This window comes from Cavenderia fasciculata (assembly GCF_000203815.1).
Source record: "Cavenderia fasciculata unplaced genomic scaffold Scf_Dfasci-G-o-80e12.f1-5, whole genome shotgun sequence".
NCBI lineage: Eukaryota > Evosea > Eumycetozoa > Acytosteliales > Cavenderiaceae > Cavenderia > Cavenderia fasciculata.
The window spans coordinates 1,641,926-1,657,692 of NW_004457735.1; the positions used below are offsets into that span (position 1 = coordinate 1,641,926).

A 15,767-nucleotide genomic window follows, 5' to 3' on the forward strand; every position below is an offset into this window, starting at 1 on the left:
TAGTTACTATAGTTTGACGTAGCAAACATCATATATATATATATCTCATTCACAATTATATATTCTATTTGTTAAGCATAATAGATAGATAGATATATAATAATAATAATAAAGAATGAAGAGTAATTATAGATATAATCGATATAATAGAAGTAGTAATAGTTCTACTTCAAATAACAACAACAGTTATCTATCCTCTTCTTCTTCTTCGTCTTCTTCATACTATCGTCAACAACAACAACAACAATCCTTTTTCACTCAAGGTAGATCTAAATTATGGAATAATGACTTGTTGAATAGTTTTGGTAATACGATATACAATAACCCTTTGGTTGTAAAGGTGCAACCTTATGTGTCGAGGTTGTCGCAGTGGACTAGTCGAGTTGGACGTGGACGGTTGGCAATGTTGTTGCAAACACTAGTGTTGCTAATGCTGCTTGTCAACACGTTGGACAAGTTCCAAATGACAGACGATGCAGATACTACACTCACCAAGATACGAAATAATCTCTGCGGACCAATGATCGACCAAGACTCGCGTCAACCCATCTTTGGCGACGACCTTATCGCACCGTCCACCTCGCGTCAAGCCCTGTGTCAAGGTGCAAGCAGTCACACACAGTTTAAAAAGTATGTTTGGATCTTTGTCGATTCGTTGGCACACGACCAGGCAACCGACCTCGTGTCGGCATTCCGCGCACACTCTGCGCAGGCCGACTACCCGGGTGGCACCAACACGTACCGCATCCTCAACGAGGGATTCAAGTTCTCGACGGCCATCTACACGTCGTTCTTTACGGGCAAGATCCCCACCAACTATGCAGGCAAACCGATCCGTGGCGACAACATCTTTGCGCAGTTCCGCACCAGCGGCATCAAGTCGCGTTACATCGGGCCCGACTTTCCCACGTTGGGTCTGTTGGGCGACAGCGAAGAGCGCGAACGCTACTTTGACGAGTACACGATCATTCCCGACGAGACGGCGATCCTCTCGACGCTGTTTGGTGAGAATAACAACAACGAGCCGGCTACACCCGACAGCGTGTCGGCGGTGATGGACGAGTTGACGGGTGACGGAGAGACGTCGGTGATGCTCACGTCCAACCTGCTCGACGACAAGATTCACCGTCGCGGCAAGTACGACCCACCCACACTCAAACTGCTCGAGTTCCTCAACCGAAACATCCCGCTGCTCCACCAGTGGGTCGACGCACACCCCGACTATGTGCTCATCGTCAACAGCGACCACGGAGGCAGCAAGACAGGCGGCGTCCATGAAGGTGAGCTGCACGGTAAAAAGGACGAGGGTAACGAAGGGTTCATGATGATCCACAGTGCTTCGAGCAACTTTAGACGTATGATGAAGAGTGATGAAGAGCCACCTTGGTTGGACACGGTCGATATTGCACCCACACTCAGTCGATATTTCAAAGAGGTCAATATCCCAGTCGAGTCACTTGGCAAAGTACCAGTGCCACAATCAACACTCCTCAAAGCAAGTAGTATCCAGTTCCTCAAGACCGTCTATTCCGATCTATTGTCCAACGCCATCCAAATCCATCATCTTGCCACCCTCAAAGGATTCGATTTCAACGCCAACAAATATTCACGAGCCATCGAGTTGGGAACCACTGTCGAAGATGAAAAAGTACTATTAGACAAGATTCAACAACTCAACGACTTTATCGTCTCTATCAAGGGTCCTATGATTGATTTCAAGAAATATCCTGCAACTTATTTATTTTTTATTGGTATTTTAATAATTCTAATTCAAGTATGTGTCAATCAATAATAGAAATAGAATATATAATGTATTTATATTAATATAATTTAATTTATTTAATTTTTAGGTTATTAATCTTTTATATGAACCAAATTTACTTGAAGATTTAAATAATTATGTTATTCCAACAGTATTATTATTCTTCTTTTTGTATATTGATTTCTTATTTTTGAAATTTGATTATCACAAACATTTCACTCAGATATTTTCACTCTATCTTGCCATTACAACCATCACACTTTTATATATTATTGCTTGTGTGGTTAGAGATGTAACTTTGGATATGAGTAACAGCGACAATAATAATAACAACAGTAATAATAATAATATTAAAGATAGTACCATTACAATTGGAAATAATAATAATAATAATAATAATAACAATACTAATAATAATAATACTAATAATTTAAACAATAATAATAATGTAGTTGATTTAAATCAAATTAAACAACAAGAAATGGATCAACTACAACAACAACAAAACTCAACGCAACAAGAAAACCAAAAACAAATGAATTATGTTAATCCACATGATATTGTTTCTGGATTTAGTGAAATTGATATGGGATCCAATCAACTTCAACAAACACAACAACAACAACAACTACAATCTAATAATAATAGTTTCTTTGGTAATAGTAATAATGAAATGTTTATGACAACATCACAACATTATACAAATAATGAATTGATAGAATGGTTAATGACAACATTGGGATATGTATGTTATGGAACCACTGCATACTATGTATCAGCACTTATTATGGAGTATTTACCAATGGCCTATGAAAAATTCCAAGTGTTTGGACCATTACTAAACCTTGCATTGGGATCGTATTTGATCGTGACACTTTTCAAACGTCGTCAACAACAATCAGTCACCTCTCCCCTCACCGTTTTGACACTCAACAGTGCCGGATACATTGCAGTACTCGTCCTCACTTTCCTCTACGAGTTTAGTGGGTTTGTCAAGTTGATGCAACTCGGGTTCATCATTCTATTCTTTTCGTTTGGTTATCTCTTTATCACCAATCGTTTGGAAGACAGTTATATTGTGACGGCGTTGCTCCTATACACTGTGTCTACCGATGACCAACGTTTCTATCTTCTCGCCATCTACTTGCCATCGTTTTACTTTTTGACCAATATCTATAGTGGCTCCAACGTCCGATTCCTCAACCCACAGTATGGAGTCAACAAAACCATTGCAAGACTATTATTCTTCCTCCTCATCATCTTGGCCTTTGGTTGCTACATTACAATGGGCGGGGAATTTAATATGAATGTCGATGTGCGTGCAGGCAATGTAGGTCTTGTCAACATGGAAGACTATCCCACCTTTTCTGGATTCCTCATGTTGTACCACAAGCTAGGTTATTTCTTTGTGTTGGTTACCTTCCTCTTGCGATTCGCAAAGACCACTGAATCATGCTCTGAGCATTGGTCTGGCGACGTCGAAGGCCAAGGTCACTTTTCTCTAAAGTATTGGATGTTTAGATATTTGGCACAGAAAGCAGTCATTATGATGTGGATCTTTAATCTCAACTTTTGGTTGTACAAGGACTATCTAGATTGTTTTATCGTCACTATTATCATTTCAATCGTAGTCGTTGGTTATGGTGCTAGTTTATTATTGGATGATATTTGTCGTATTGCCCAACCAACTATAACTCAATTATTAATTAAATTAAGAAAATCAAGTTCTTAAGAAACAAAAAAAAATAATAAAAAAGAAGAAGTATAATTGAGATATATCAATCAAATTATCCTTTTCTTTTAAAACTCTATTATAAACAAACATAAAAAGTCAAAAAAGATTATACTATTATTATTATTCTTGTCTTGGAATAAAAATGGTAAGAGTTTGGAAATTTTTATTTCAAAAAAGGTAAGGTGTTGAATATTACATGTTGGATTATTAGTTCCAAGAGGGAGAGTTATAAATAAATAAATAGATAAATATGTGGGTTGGTATAAATAAATTAAATGAATCGAAAAAATGTGAGGAACAATTTTAGATTTTGTTGTTGTTGTTAAAAAAGTATTGTTAAACTTTTTTGATTTTCGGGTGTGTTTGTTGGATCGGATTAAAATTATTTGGTTGTTACTCGACTAATTAATTTTAATCATTTGGGTTATATAATGGATTTTCTCCAGTACCTGGTTTGGTTTCATAGAGTGGATTGCTGGTAGCAGCAGAGATCTTGTTCTCTCTGTGTTCCTTCCAGTAATCGTAACCCTTCTTGCCACCGAAGACGGCAACACCAAGGGCGACGGCACCGGCTACGACAACACCAGCAATGACACCGACAGAGACGACGGCGGCAGTCTTACAGGCGAATGGGTATGGGTCACGATCGTGGTACTCGCATTCAGCAGTTTCATTGTTGCAGACACCAACTTGACAGTTTGGACGACCTGGAGTACACTGTCTTTCGATCTTGAGACATCCGAGACGGTCGTCACAGTAACCTTCGAGACAGAAATCTGGAGAGGTACAGTTCTTGGCGGCGATTTGACACCCGAGCTTGGCATCACATACACCAACTTGACAGGCACCTTCTCCGTCTGGACAAGTGACATTGTTGAGTTGGAATCCTTCTTGAGCATCACAAGTGTAGTAGCTGCAAGCGTCTGGGTTCTCTGGGAGAGGCTTGGCGGGGTATGAACAGGTGCCGTTGGTGAGACAGACGTTGTTGGTGCAGGCATTGGAGAACTCGATGCTTTGACAGGCATTGTCGACGGCCTTGCAAGCATAGGCGTTGTCAGCTGGGTTGCAACTAGTGCATCCAGAGCAGCTGATGAATGGATGGGTGATGGCACCAGAGACTGGGTCACAGAGATCTTGAGTGCAGGCATTTCCATCGATGATGGCTGGGTTTGGCTTGAAGGTCCACTTGCCAGTGTTGGCATCACACTTGTCATAGACTTGACATGGGGCTGGGGTACCGGTACAAGCATCACAGTTGGCGATGGTGTTGACAACGCAGTCACCAACAGCAGAGTCACAAGTGTAGTACTTGCATGGGTTGACAACTCCGTTTTCAATGACGGTCGATCCACACTTGGCCTTTGAGGTACATCCTCCAGCGACGTTGGTGTCACAGAAATATGTCTTGCACTTGTCAGTTCCAAAGTTGGAGCAGTCCTTGTCGGCACGGTTACAGGTAGAGTTGTTGGACCCACAGGTAGCTACACGACAAATGTTTTCTGGTTGACAGGTGGACTTGTATTGACATCCTTGGGCTGGGTCACAGGTTTGGGTGGTACAAGCAAGGGCTGGACAAGTTGTGGGGGTAGCAACTGGATTTCCAGTGTTCTTGTCACAGGTATAGGTAGCACACTTGGTGTTCTTGGAGGAATAGTCGACATCAGTGTAGATACAGTAGGATGGGAGTTGGGAAATATCAGAGATTGGGGTGTTCCATGGTGGACATTTTCCAACCTTGCATTTGGTAGCATCTGGTCCAGAGGCATACTTGGTACAGAGATTTGGATTACAACATTCACCATTACCATTACAAACTCCACAAAAATCTAATATTAGAGAAAAAAAAAAAAAGAAAGAGTTAAAAAATTTTGAAAAATTGTACACTTGAAGATAATTACCCTTTTGAGAACAATCAAGTGGGAAATTGATTTGGAAACGCATGTGAGAACCGGTGGTATGACGCTCACAATAGAAAAAGTCAAATGGATAGATGGTACCGTTCTTGAGACCGAGATTATTGACAGTTTTGGTGTCAAAGGTGATTGAACCATCTTGGTAGGTGTGGAGACCTCCGAGATCGAGTGCAAGTTGGTTGTTGATAAAGACATAGACATCATCATCACCTCTAAAGTTGAATTGCATGACTGGGTCAGTAACCTCATACTTGAAATAGGTGTTCATCTTGAGACAGAAATGGTAGTTGTGGTAGGTCTTGCCATCATAGTAGAGCTTGTATCCAGACTCGGCATCAAAACCCAATCTCTTGGAAGAAGTTCCGTCAATTGGGAAGAAATAATCGTTAAAGTATTCAAAATAGTCACCAGTCTTGGACAAGTTGATGGTGGTGTTGAGGAAACGGGTGGAGGCAGCAGGGGTGAAATCAGAGGCAAAGAAATATTGGAATTTGTTTGGCTCATAGATTCTACCTTTGACATTGATGGCATTATTAACATCGAGTGAAACCAACTCGGGTACTTTGGTGACTGGATTAAGGGTTTTTTTGACAAGACCCTGGGTGAGGGATCCATCAGCTGGTTCAAAATTTGAATCCTTTGATGGATGATGATCGAAAATTGCTACTGTCATTGGCACTAATAATAATAATATGAGTTAAAATAATATGTTAGAAAATATTAAATAATATTATTAATAAAAAAATAAATATTATACATACTTGAATTTTGAGCATATGAAAATATGGCAAAAATGCCAATACACAAAAGTAGTGCTCCTACAAAGTGTCTAAACATTTTTGATTGTAGTTGTAATAGTAATAGTAGTATTGATAATGGTACAAATTAAATAAATAAATATTTTTAAATTAAAAAAAGGTGAAGAGAGAAAAAAAATAAAAAAAGAAGGATAGTAAGATACAAGGTAGGGTTTTTTTTATCCTTTTCTTTTTTTAAATTTATCTCTATGTTTTATATATATTTATGATTGTGAGGAGGTATTAAAACAATAATAATAATAATTTCTATTCATCACGAGACAGGAGGGAGGTTACGACTTTCTTTCTTGGTCGAAAATCATCGGTGGAATGCGTTGGACAGAATTAAAAAAAAAAAAAAAAACAAAAAACTGTTTGCATTGCTCGATCCACGGATAAAAAAGGGTGGGTCGACGATGTTGTCCCGTCTTCCTCAGTTTGTCACGTTTAACGTAAAAGGCTGATGGTGTCCCCATTTTTTCATCAGAATATGGCATATGTTTCGGTCGTCCCGGTACCTGTTTTGCTGAAAACTTAATTTCATTTTCAAACACAGTTCTCGTTCAAGGCTAGATCAAAAAACCAACCACGAGATAATTAAGTGAAAAACAACACACTTTGTCCATCCAGTGAAACGCAACATCATCGCCCAAATAAGAATTAACCCTTTAACGACCTCTCTATACCCCCTCATCACCATCATCGTACCCTTCTCTCTCTCTGTCAATCTATGGCCGCTACCCACACTTGTCTCTCAACTCAACCCTTCAAAACCCTTTGTCTACTCGTTTCTCAACTTTACAACATTGTTAAAAAAACAGATCAGATGCTCTTAGAGATTCTCTCCTTTCCTTAACTTAAAATAAACATCCATAAATACATCATTCATACACAGCACAACAAACAAATTGGCTTGGCTATTACTCTAACCCCAACCCAACCGCCGACTGCAGAAAGACAACATTAATCATACTAGTGTTATAATATTCTTTTCACTTATCGGTGCAAAGACAGCTTGATTGATTGATCAATTATAATATTACCCGCTCTTTTCATTGTTACCACCACCAATATTCTTAACTTAGAGTAGAAGAACCCCCATCTCGTCACAGTTACATGTTCAATCCCACGGTCGTCGATTTATCATCGGACAAACCACCACCACCTTTTAAAAAAAAGTAGTCGCTAATAGTTTCTGTGCAACGTGGTTATGAAATTGCATCGATGATAGATCAAGATTAGGTTTTAGAACCATTCACCAATACCAAACCCCCATTTATTTTGATGATCGATCATCATTCAATTTGTATGAAAAAAGATTTTGATGGTCGTGTTATGGTTGGGTTAGTGTTGGAAATGGTTGTAAAGATAAAAAGACATTCACAAGTACGGAATGTATAAAGAGAGCGAACTTTGGATCGATGGGATAATAATTCAATTAAAGAACATGAATGGGTTAAGGGTTCTTTGTTGGTTTGATTGCAATAATAGAATCGATTCAATCAATCAAATCGAGTTCAAGTTTGTGTAATTCCTGTCTTTTCAATCGAGTGATTCATCAAACTGATATACTTAAAAGTACCAACATTATATAATATTTTTAAAAAAAAAAAGTAAATTTAGAAACATAAAATCGTCAAGTTACCTTGAACCTCTCTCTCTCTTTGCCAAATATTTCAAGAAGAAGAATAATATTAATTAAGGAGCAAAACTAAAAAAATAATAAAAAAAATTGATAAATGGTTGGTTGAATCTGGAAAGATATCCATTGAGGTTTGTTTAGATTTTGAATTTTCAGTTGGTTGTGAATATTCATTTACATATAATATGATTCCCGCTACTATAGTTAACAAACTATAATATTAATAATACATTCAACTCAACTACAACTTAAAAATACTACAACACTAAAGATGACACTTTAAAACAATAGAGAGAAAGAGTATAAACATATAATATAAATATTTAAATATAAATATCGAAAAGGATAGGAAATGAGTCCTTTAATGTGTGTCGTATTAGTTTTGGCATTTATTTTCTTTATTCTAACCAATGTTTTTAAGACCATTTTATTTGGTTGCCAACTGTATAAATCATCGAGAACTACTCCTAGTTCAGCACACCATCATATCTATTTTAATTAATTAAATCATTAAATATTATTTATCAACAACAACAACAACAACAACAACAATAACAACAACAACATTCGATTTTTCTATAACTTTATATATTAAGAGACGCCATTGCAACAAATAGTATTTAAAAAAAAATTAATTAAAAAAATCAATTTAAAAGGAAATAACCTTTTTGTAGGACTTTCATTCAAATTATTTCATTTACTGCAAGCCTTCTCTTTTATTCTCTTCAACTATATACCTTTGAGAAATTCTCAAATACACAAACATAAACAAACAAACAAACAAACAAACAAACAAACAAACAAACAAACAAATAAGAATAATAATGGAATTTAAAGAAAATATATTAAAGATATTAAATCAACAACCTAGTAACCAAGATGTTAAATCAATTCGTGATGAATTTGATCTTACTGTCTATACATTGCATCTATTGACATGTATGTTGGGTTACAAATGTATCGGTATAACAGAGAAATCAAAGAGTAACAGTAGCAACAACAACAACAACAACGAAGAAGATACTATGAAACTACCAAATGGTTGGAACTCTAGCAATGATAGTTACTGTCTCTTTTATCAAAGCAACTCTGACCCATCCGTCACCTTTATCATAAAGTCGCTTCGTATGGGTGATACATTGATCCTCAATGGAATGCCAGAGGTACAAAAGAATAGAATTGTTTCTTTGGATATAGAGTATGTCATAGGTTCACTTAAATATAATATATAAATAACTAACTTACTCTTCTTATTCTTCTTCTTTTTGTCTTGTTTATAAAGTTTGAATCAATTGGTAGCTCACAAAGACTTCAAATTATTATCAGACTTTAAGAATGCCTTTAAGAATTTGGATCAATTATTGACAATCTATCAAACCAGTATCATTAGAAACGTCGTTCCACAAAAGATATCACCTCTACAAGAAAGTGAACATACCATTGAAAAAGACAAGTATGTTCAAATTATATTACAGACTATTTATAGTTATTAACTCAACCCAACCATTATTGTAGAAAAACATTTAAACATGAAGATAATAGTGAACCAAAGAAACAATTCAATCCTGATCCTTTGATGGTAGGTGGAGGAGGTAGAGGAGGAGGATATGGTTATGGAGGTGGCCATGGATTTGGATCAGGTGACTCTGACCTGTATGCAGACTTTATGCCACATATTCCCAATACAGTTGGTCCTGCTGGTTTCAACCCAGGACTACGTGGTGGTAGCAACATTGATAGAAACCATCCTGGATTTGGTAGAGTTCATTTCCCAAATGGCAGCGATGACTATCATAACAGTGGATTGCCATCATCTGAATTCATTCCTCGCGGTGCTGTTCCACCAGGTGCTAGATTCGATCCATTCGGTCCTCCAACTGGACAACCCAATAATAGAAAACCATCACAAAATAATAGATATGGTGATGAGTTTGCTCCTCCAAAATTTGATAATGTATGAATTTATATATACTCCCATCTCTTTTAAAAATAATTATACAAACTCATCAATTATTATTATCTTTTACTTTTAGGATTTTTATTCTTAAACAAACAATAACAACCACAATAACAATCGATAAAGGAATATATACATTTATATATTTTAACCTTTGATTGAATAAAAAAATATCATTTTTTTTTGTACATAGAAATTTTAATAACCAATTAATTAATTGGTTTGGTTGCTTGACTATATATTTATTATTTTATCTGTCCACCAACATGGATCTTGTTTTTCGAGTCTAATAATTGAAGATGCAGAGTTTCTCTTGATATTATCGTATTTACATTTAAAAGGTGTTTGCCATTTCATTTTGGTGTTGTATTCTATGATTGTATTGGGTTTGTCATTGTTCATTACATCTTTGCACTGAACATCCATTTGATCCTGTCCTTGGTCAAATATAACTATCCAGAGATATTGTAATGATTGTTTAATCGTATGTTTTGAATATGAAAGAGGTGATTGTTCAATTGTTATTTCAATCCATGGAATACCATTTGATAAATCTATCATACTTTTATCTTGATCTATTCGTTGTTGTTGTTGTTGTTGTTGATGATGTTGATGAGAGTGAGAAGAGTTGTGGTTATGACCACCATGATGATGATGAGTATTATCATCTTCCAAAACCTTTGTAATGATTGTAAGTATTTTAGTTTTCTTGTTAAATTTTGCAATATGATTCTCTTCATCTATGACTGCTGGGAATTTGATAACAAGATTATATTTTTGGTTTGGTTCCGATAGTTTTAATTGTTGATCCTCAATCTCTACATAGAGTGAAGATATATCTTTTAATCGATCCAATTTAATTTCCAAATGAATAGATGTCGGCAAGACTATAGGATTATCAATCACCGATCCATCATTACCCAACTTTGTAAGTGAATATACCGGTGTAATCGTTCCATCCTCATTGATTATTTCCTTTTCCTCTGGTTCCTTTAAATTGACCAAAGGTTCTTCCAATTTTGAAACTGTCATTGATTTGATAAATACTCTTTTGATAATTTATATGCTTAAACAAAAATAAATAAATAATTAAATTAAATAAATTAATAATTAAATAAATAAATAAATATCAATACCCCCTATCTTTAAGTTAACTATACATACCAGCAATATTTAAAGATTCACTATATTGTTGTAAAATAGCTTTACAAGCTGTTTGAATGAGTAAACGATTCAATGCCTTGTCTCGCGTTGATTGATTAAATGTTTCTGTCGAGAATACGATATGATAGACATTGTATGTTTTCTTTTGTGATGGTGACTTTTCTAGAGGAAATAAAACATGAGGAATGATCCATCCCTCTCCAGGAGCAGTCGATGCAGGTTCTATAGAATAATAATGAGATATCATTACATGAACTAATTTTCTTTGATTACTATGAGTCTTGAAACAAAATCCACTTTCAACATTTACAACTTGATTGATTAGTTGTTGTTCTTTTTCTTCTTCTTGTTTGGATTCAGTAATATGAGGAGTTGATGTTGTTGTAGTTGTAGTCGTAGTCGTAGTCGTAGTTTCTATAGATGAAAGAGTACTATCATCAGCTGATGATTTGATAGATCTATCATTATCATCATCATCATCACCACCATCATTAACATCATCATCAATCTTGTTCTTTACAGTTGAATCATCTTGACCAAGATTGATTTTAGGTTGATTGACCAAGTCATAGTATTCAATCAATGACCCTAATATCTTTGGATCTCTTAATGCATTCGATAACTCTTTGTAATACTAAAAATAATAATAATAGACAATTATTAATAATGCGTGTCCTTTGCTGTTAGCTATAGTAGCAGTAGTAGTTGTTGTTGTTGATAGTAGATTACCTTTTTGTCAATGAAATGATCATCATTATCATCATTATCACCTTGTTTATGATTATTCATTCATCACGCTAACTATTCGGCCTACGTACTGTGAATTTTGATAAAGTACACTATTTTTTAGACAACAAAATAGAAATTAATTTATTCTCAAAACGGTCAGGGGATCAGATTTCCCAACACGAGGATTGACCCGATGGAGACTACAAGATATTTTGCTCCAAAAAATGATCATGTCTTTGTGTTTCGTTGTTGATCAGGAGGCTGCATCGTTTCGGCAATTGAAGAGCCTCTTCATCGAATCAAGATATTTACAAAAAACAAGCATTGTTTCGTTTTTTCGGGGGTTTGTGGGGAAGCCCCCCCACGTTTGCACCTTCAGATCTAACTGGGGTTGGTTCCAGACCCTGCCTTGTATGGCCACATCCACCTAGAAAAGTTTGGAAGCAATCGTTCATGGTTGGTTGGAGGAAATTCTTCAGGATTAAAAAATTGAAAGGACAACCATTCACAAAGGGTAGACTAGAACAAAAGAGCAAAGGGTTGTTTGTTTGAAAATTTCGGCACATACACGAAATAAAAAGAAAGAGAGATATAAAAATAGATATACACATAGATACAATTTCCATTCAACTTTCACTCTACCTCACTTAAAAACAATCAAAGAGAGAATAGATATAGATATAGATATAGATATAGATATAAATATAGATATACAGCCATTCTCATCATTTTCTCTAGTTGATCCATTAATAATATGGTTTCCAAAACAAATAATAATAATGTTTTAATTTTAATGATATCTATTTTGTTCTTTTTGACCATATCTGGGTTTGGTGTTAATGGACAAACGGCAGTTCCAAATTTCGTCTTTACCAACCCAGTCAATCAACACACCTACACCTATGTCAACACTACAGCAATCACATGGGCAACTGCAAATGCCGCAGCTATTGCAGCTGGAGGGTACCTGGCTACCATCACATCACAAGATGAAGGTGAATTTATTGTCAAGAATGTATTACGTATGTATCTACTTTTTACTCCTCTTACACAACACACAGACAAACAACATACACTTATAATGATCATTCCATTACCTTTTCCCAAGCCCGTTGATATTATCGTATAACCCAACCAACCAACCAAACCAAACGACATCTTACATCCTTCAACTCAACCCGATATTTCCAGTTGCACCAACAACGTTCATCATTTTTTAAAATATTTTTGATTTCATTTTTTCCACCTTCAATTTCCTTTTTTGTCATTTTCAACCATCACGTTCTATGTTCTATTCTTTTTCAGAGATATATCTCTCTAGATACTTACAATCTTCTTCATCTTCCTCCTCCTCCTCAATTATGTCTTACAGAATCAAGTGTATTATATGTATGGATAGGACATCATAGTAATGCATCGGTTGATAGATCTATATTCAGATTTGAAGCAGGTCCTGAGAAGGGATTGATATCATATGAAAGAAAGACGAATCTATGTAGTTTTTGGTGTAGTTGGACACCATACCAACCAGACAATTCACCACTAGAGGCGTTTGTTTCATTCTATGCTAGTCAGATGTGGAATGATTATACGGCTACTGCATTACTGACAGGATACATTCTTGAAAAGGGTGGTACGACCGACCCATTTACAAGCTCGATTGGCACTGAAGGCGGGAACCTCATCATCTACAATATCATTGGTATCAACACTACAACTGCAACCGTCAAGTTCACTGCCAATTCTCTTGGTCGACCAGACCCACCAATCTACATGGTGTCTCGTACCACTGCAAATCAATTAACTGTCTCTCTTCAAACTGGTCTAATTGGTTATTACGATGTTATTATCAGTGATACTATAGTAACTAAAATAATTAAAAAGAATCCTGTTCAACGTATGTAAAGAGATAAAATTATAAGAAGAAGAAGAAGTAGATTCACATTCATTCAGAGTACTTTACTTACATTTTATTTAATTTAAATTTGTAGCACCACATATTTCATCGATTGTACCAGGATATAAAGTTGGTGATTTAATTACAGTGAATGGATTAAACTTTGGAAATAATATTAGTTTGATTGATTATTTCTACTTTTCTTCATGGTATGTTCCATGTACACCTGTTTCCTACAGAGTGACACATCGATCGTTTATATGTAGTTTGACACAACAGATTTATGCCGATCCTATAGTTGGCAACACAGCTGTTAACCTTGGTATCATGAGTATATCAGTTGGTGGTATTTCAAGATTAAATATTACTAGAGTTCCCATTTGTATGTACACTATTGGATATATCAATCTTTAAGATATACTAATTATAATAATGTTTGTTTTATTTTAGACAATAGTTTAACAAATAGTTTAATAATGTATAGTGGTAATCCAAGAGGAGTATTTACAAACTATTTTTCATATGAAACAATGGCATCGGTAGTATTGACTCCTCAAAGTCCAAACGAACACAATTTAATGAGAAATCTAAATCCTGTCAATTGTGTCTATGATTCTAATCATGTTGTTGCTGGATATAATTTTAAAGCAGGTCCAAATATAGGTGCCTATTTCATTAATAGTACTGCAAAAACATATAGTAATGCATTGGTTGTTGGCTGTCTAGGTGTTGATGCTGATGTTTATACTCAAGGTAAGAAAGAAAAAGAAAAAGAAAAAGAAAAAAAGAAAAAATATAAATATTTATTTATTTAATACTTTATTTTTATTAGTTGTAACAAATGGAATAGCATTTAATACTGTATCAAAAAAATTCTCAAATGGAACTATTCCAGCATATTGGTACTATCAATTTTCGTTTGCACCAACTGTTACTTTTACAACGAATGGAACGTTGACACTTGGTACACCTGGTGGATGGATTATTTTGCTTGTGAGGGGTATGCGATTGACTAGTGGAGTGTATACGGTGAAGCGTGGAGCTGTGCAGATATCGGCTACCGTCATACCATTTACAAACAATGGATCGATTGGGTTGACGGTGCCACCGAGCACAGGTGCAGCACAGCCATTGTCAGTGACGGTCAATGGTATTGCTAGCACGGGTATCAACTCGTACACGTTGGCAATCTCCAAACCGATCATGACATCTTATACAGGAGTACAGTCGTATGGTGGTATCATGACTATCACGGGTGCCAATTTCGGTACGACAACTTCACTGCCACTGCTCAAAGTATTTATAGGCGGTACGCAGTACACACCTACTCTTATCACTGCACATACCAAGTTTTGGATCAATATTACCAAGGGGTCGGGTATGCTACCCTCCAACATTACACTGGATGGCCAGACGGTCGCTTTCAACTTTACATACATGACGCCGGTGATTAGCCCGACGTTTGTCCAGGCGAGCAAGGTCATCTCGCTCACATTGACAAGTTGTGGGCCTGATGTCGCGCTGACAACGCTTACATATGAGAATGCTGTCATTCCGACATTCACATACCCCTCACAAAAAGTTCTGTCCTTTACACTGCCCGACACTGCGTCGTCTGCCAACGTGATGGTCAAGTACGGTACACTGTCGTCGGCCAATGTGCTTTTGACGCTGCAACCGATTATTGTGTCGTTAAATCAACTGCCCTACACGGGTGGTGTCTTGTCGATATCTGGGTTCTTTATGGGCGGCACCACGAGCGTGTCGGTCGGTCCGTACACCTTTGCGACGCCAGCATTCGTCACTGTGAGCACTCGTCTCATCACAGTCACAACCACATCGGCGAACCGCGGAGTCAATCTCGAGGTCAAGGTGTTCAATGCCAAGAACTCCAACTCACTCTTTTATAGTTTTGGTCCCAAGATCACGTCGGTTACCCATGATGGACAGCCATCATTGACCATTGCAGGTGATAACTTTAATATTGCTGGTACTCCAGGCACGACCATTAAAGTTGGCACTATATCCTTCTCGCCAACCGTGTCAACGTCGTCGGCCACACTGATGATTGCGCCCATCCCTACGACACTTCAAAATGGTAAGCTGACTGTCACCTCGAGTGGTGTCGTCACTACACCAGACATTGATTTCTATTTGACACCGTATGTCTA

General features: G+C 36.6%; 5 protein-coding genes across 5 annotated transcripts; 3 read left to right on the plus strand and 2 right to left on the minus strand.

Moving 5' to 3' along the window:
- Positions 1-115: 115 nt before the first annotated feature.
- Positions 116-3,494, plus strand: DFA_05478 (uncharacterized protein; the record flags this gene model as incomplete). Its single annotated transcript, XM_004361140.1, has 2 exons — positions 116-1,774; positions 1,851-3,494. The coding sequence occupies 2 exons, from the start codon at positions 116-118 to the stop codon at positions 3,492-3,494; spliced, it is 3,303 nt and encodes a 1,100-aa protein (XP_004361197.1).
- Positions 3,495-3,908: 414 nt separating this feature from the next.
- psiH (PA14 domain-containing protein) lies at positions 3,909-6,247 on the minus strand (the record flags this gene model as incomplete). Its single annotated transcript, XM_004361141.1, has 3 exons — positions 3,909-5,323; positions 5,396-6,088; positions 6,172-6,247. The coding sequence occupies 3 exons, from the start codon at positions 6,245-6,247 to the stop codon at positions 3,909-3,911; spliced, it is 2,184 nt and encodes a 727-aa protein (XP_004361198.1).
- A 2,426-nt stretch (positions 6,248-8,673) lies between these two features.
- Positions 8,674-9,897, plus strand: psmF1 (proteasome inhibitor PI31 subunit; the record flags this gene model as incomplete). Its single annotated transcript, XM_004361142.1, has 4 exons — positions 8,674-9,047; positions 9,132-9,302; positions 9,365-9,803; positions 9,883-9,897. The coding sequence occupies 4 exons, from the start codon at positions 8,674-8,676 to the stop codon at positions 9,895-9,897; spliced, it is 999 nt and encodes a 332-aa protein (XP_004361199.1).
- Positions 9,898-10,040: 143 nt separating this feature from the next.
- On the minus strand, positions 10,041-11,759 carry DFA_05481 (uncharacterized protein; the record flags this gene model as incomplete). The annotated part of the gene is made up of 4 exons (XM_004361143.1): positions 10,041-10,693; positions 10,971-11,192; positions 11,244-11,604; positions 11,700-11,759. 4 exons carry the CDS (start codon positions 11,757-11,759, stop codon positions 10,041-10,043), a joined length of 1,296 nt encoding a protein of 431 aa, XP_004361200.1.
- A 694-nt stretch (positions 11,760-12,453) lies between these two features.
- DFA_05482 (uncharacterized protein) lies at positions 12,454-15,539 on the plus strand (the record flags this gene model as incomplete). The annotated part of the gene is made up of 6 exons (XM_004361144.1): positions 12,454-12,714; positions 13,005-13,596; positions 13,691-13,978; positions 14,047-14,349; positions 14,429-14,892; positions 15,507-15,539. 6 exons carry the CDS (start codon positions 12,454-12,456, stop codon positions 15,537-15,539), a joined length of 1,941 nt encoding a protein of 646 aa, XP_004361201.1.
- Positions 15,540-15,767: the final 228 nt, after the last annotated feature.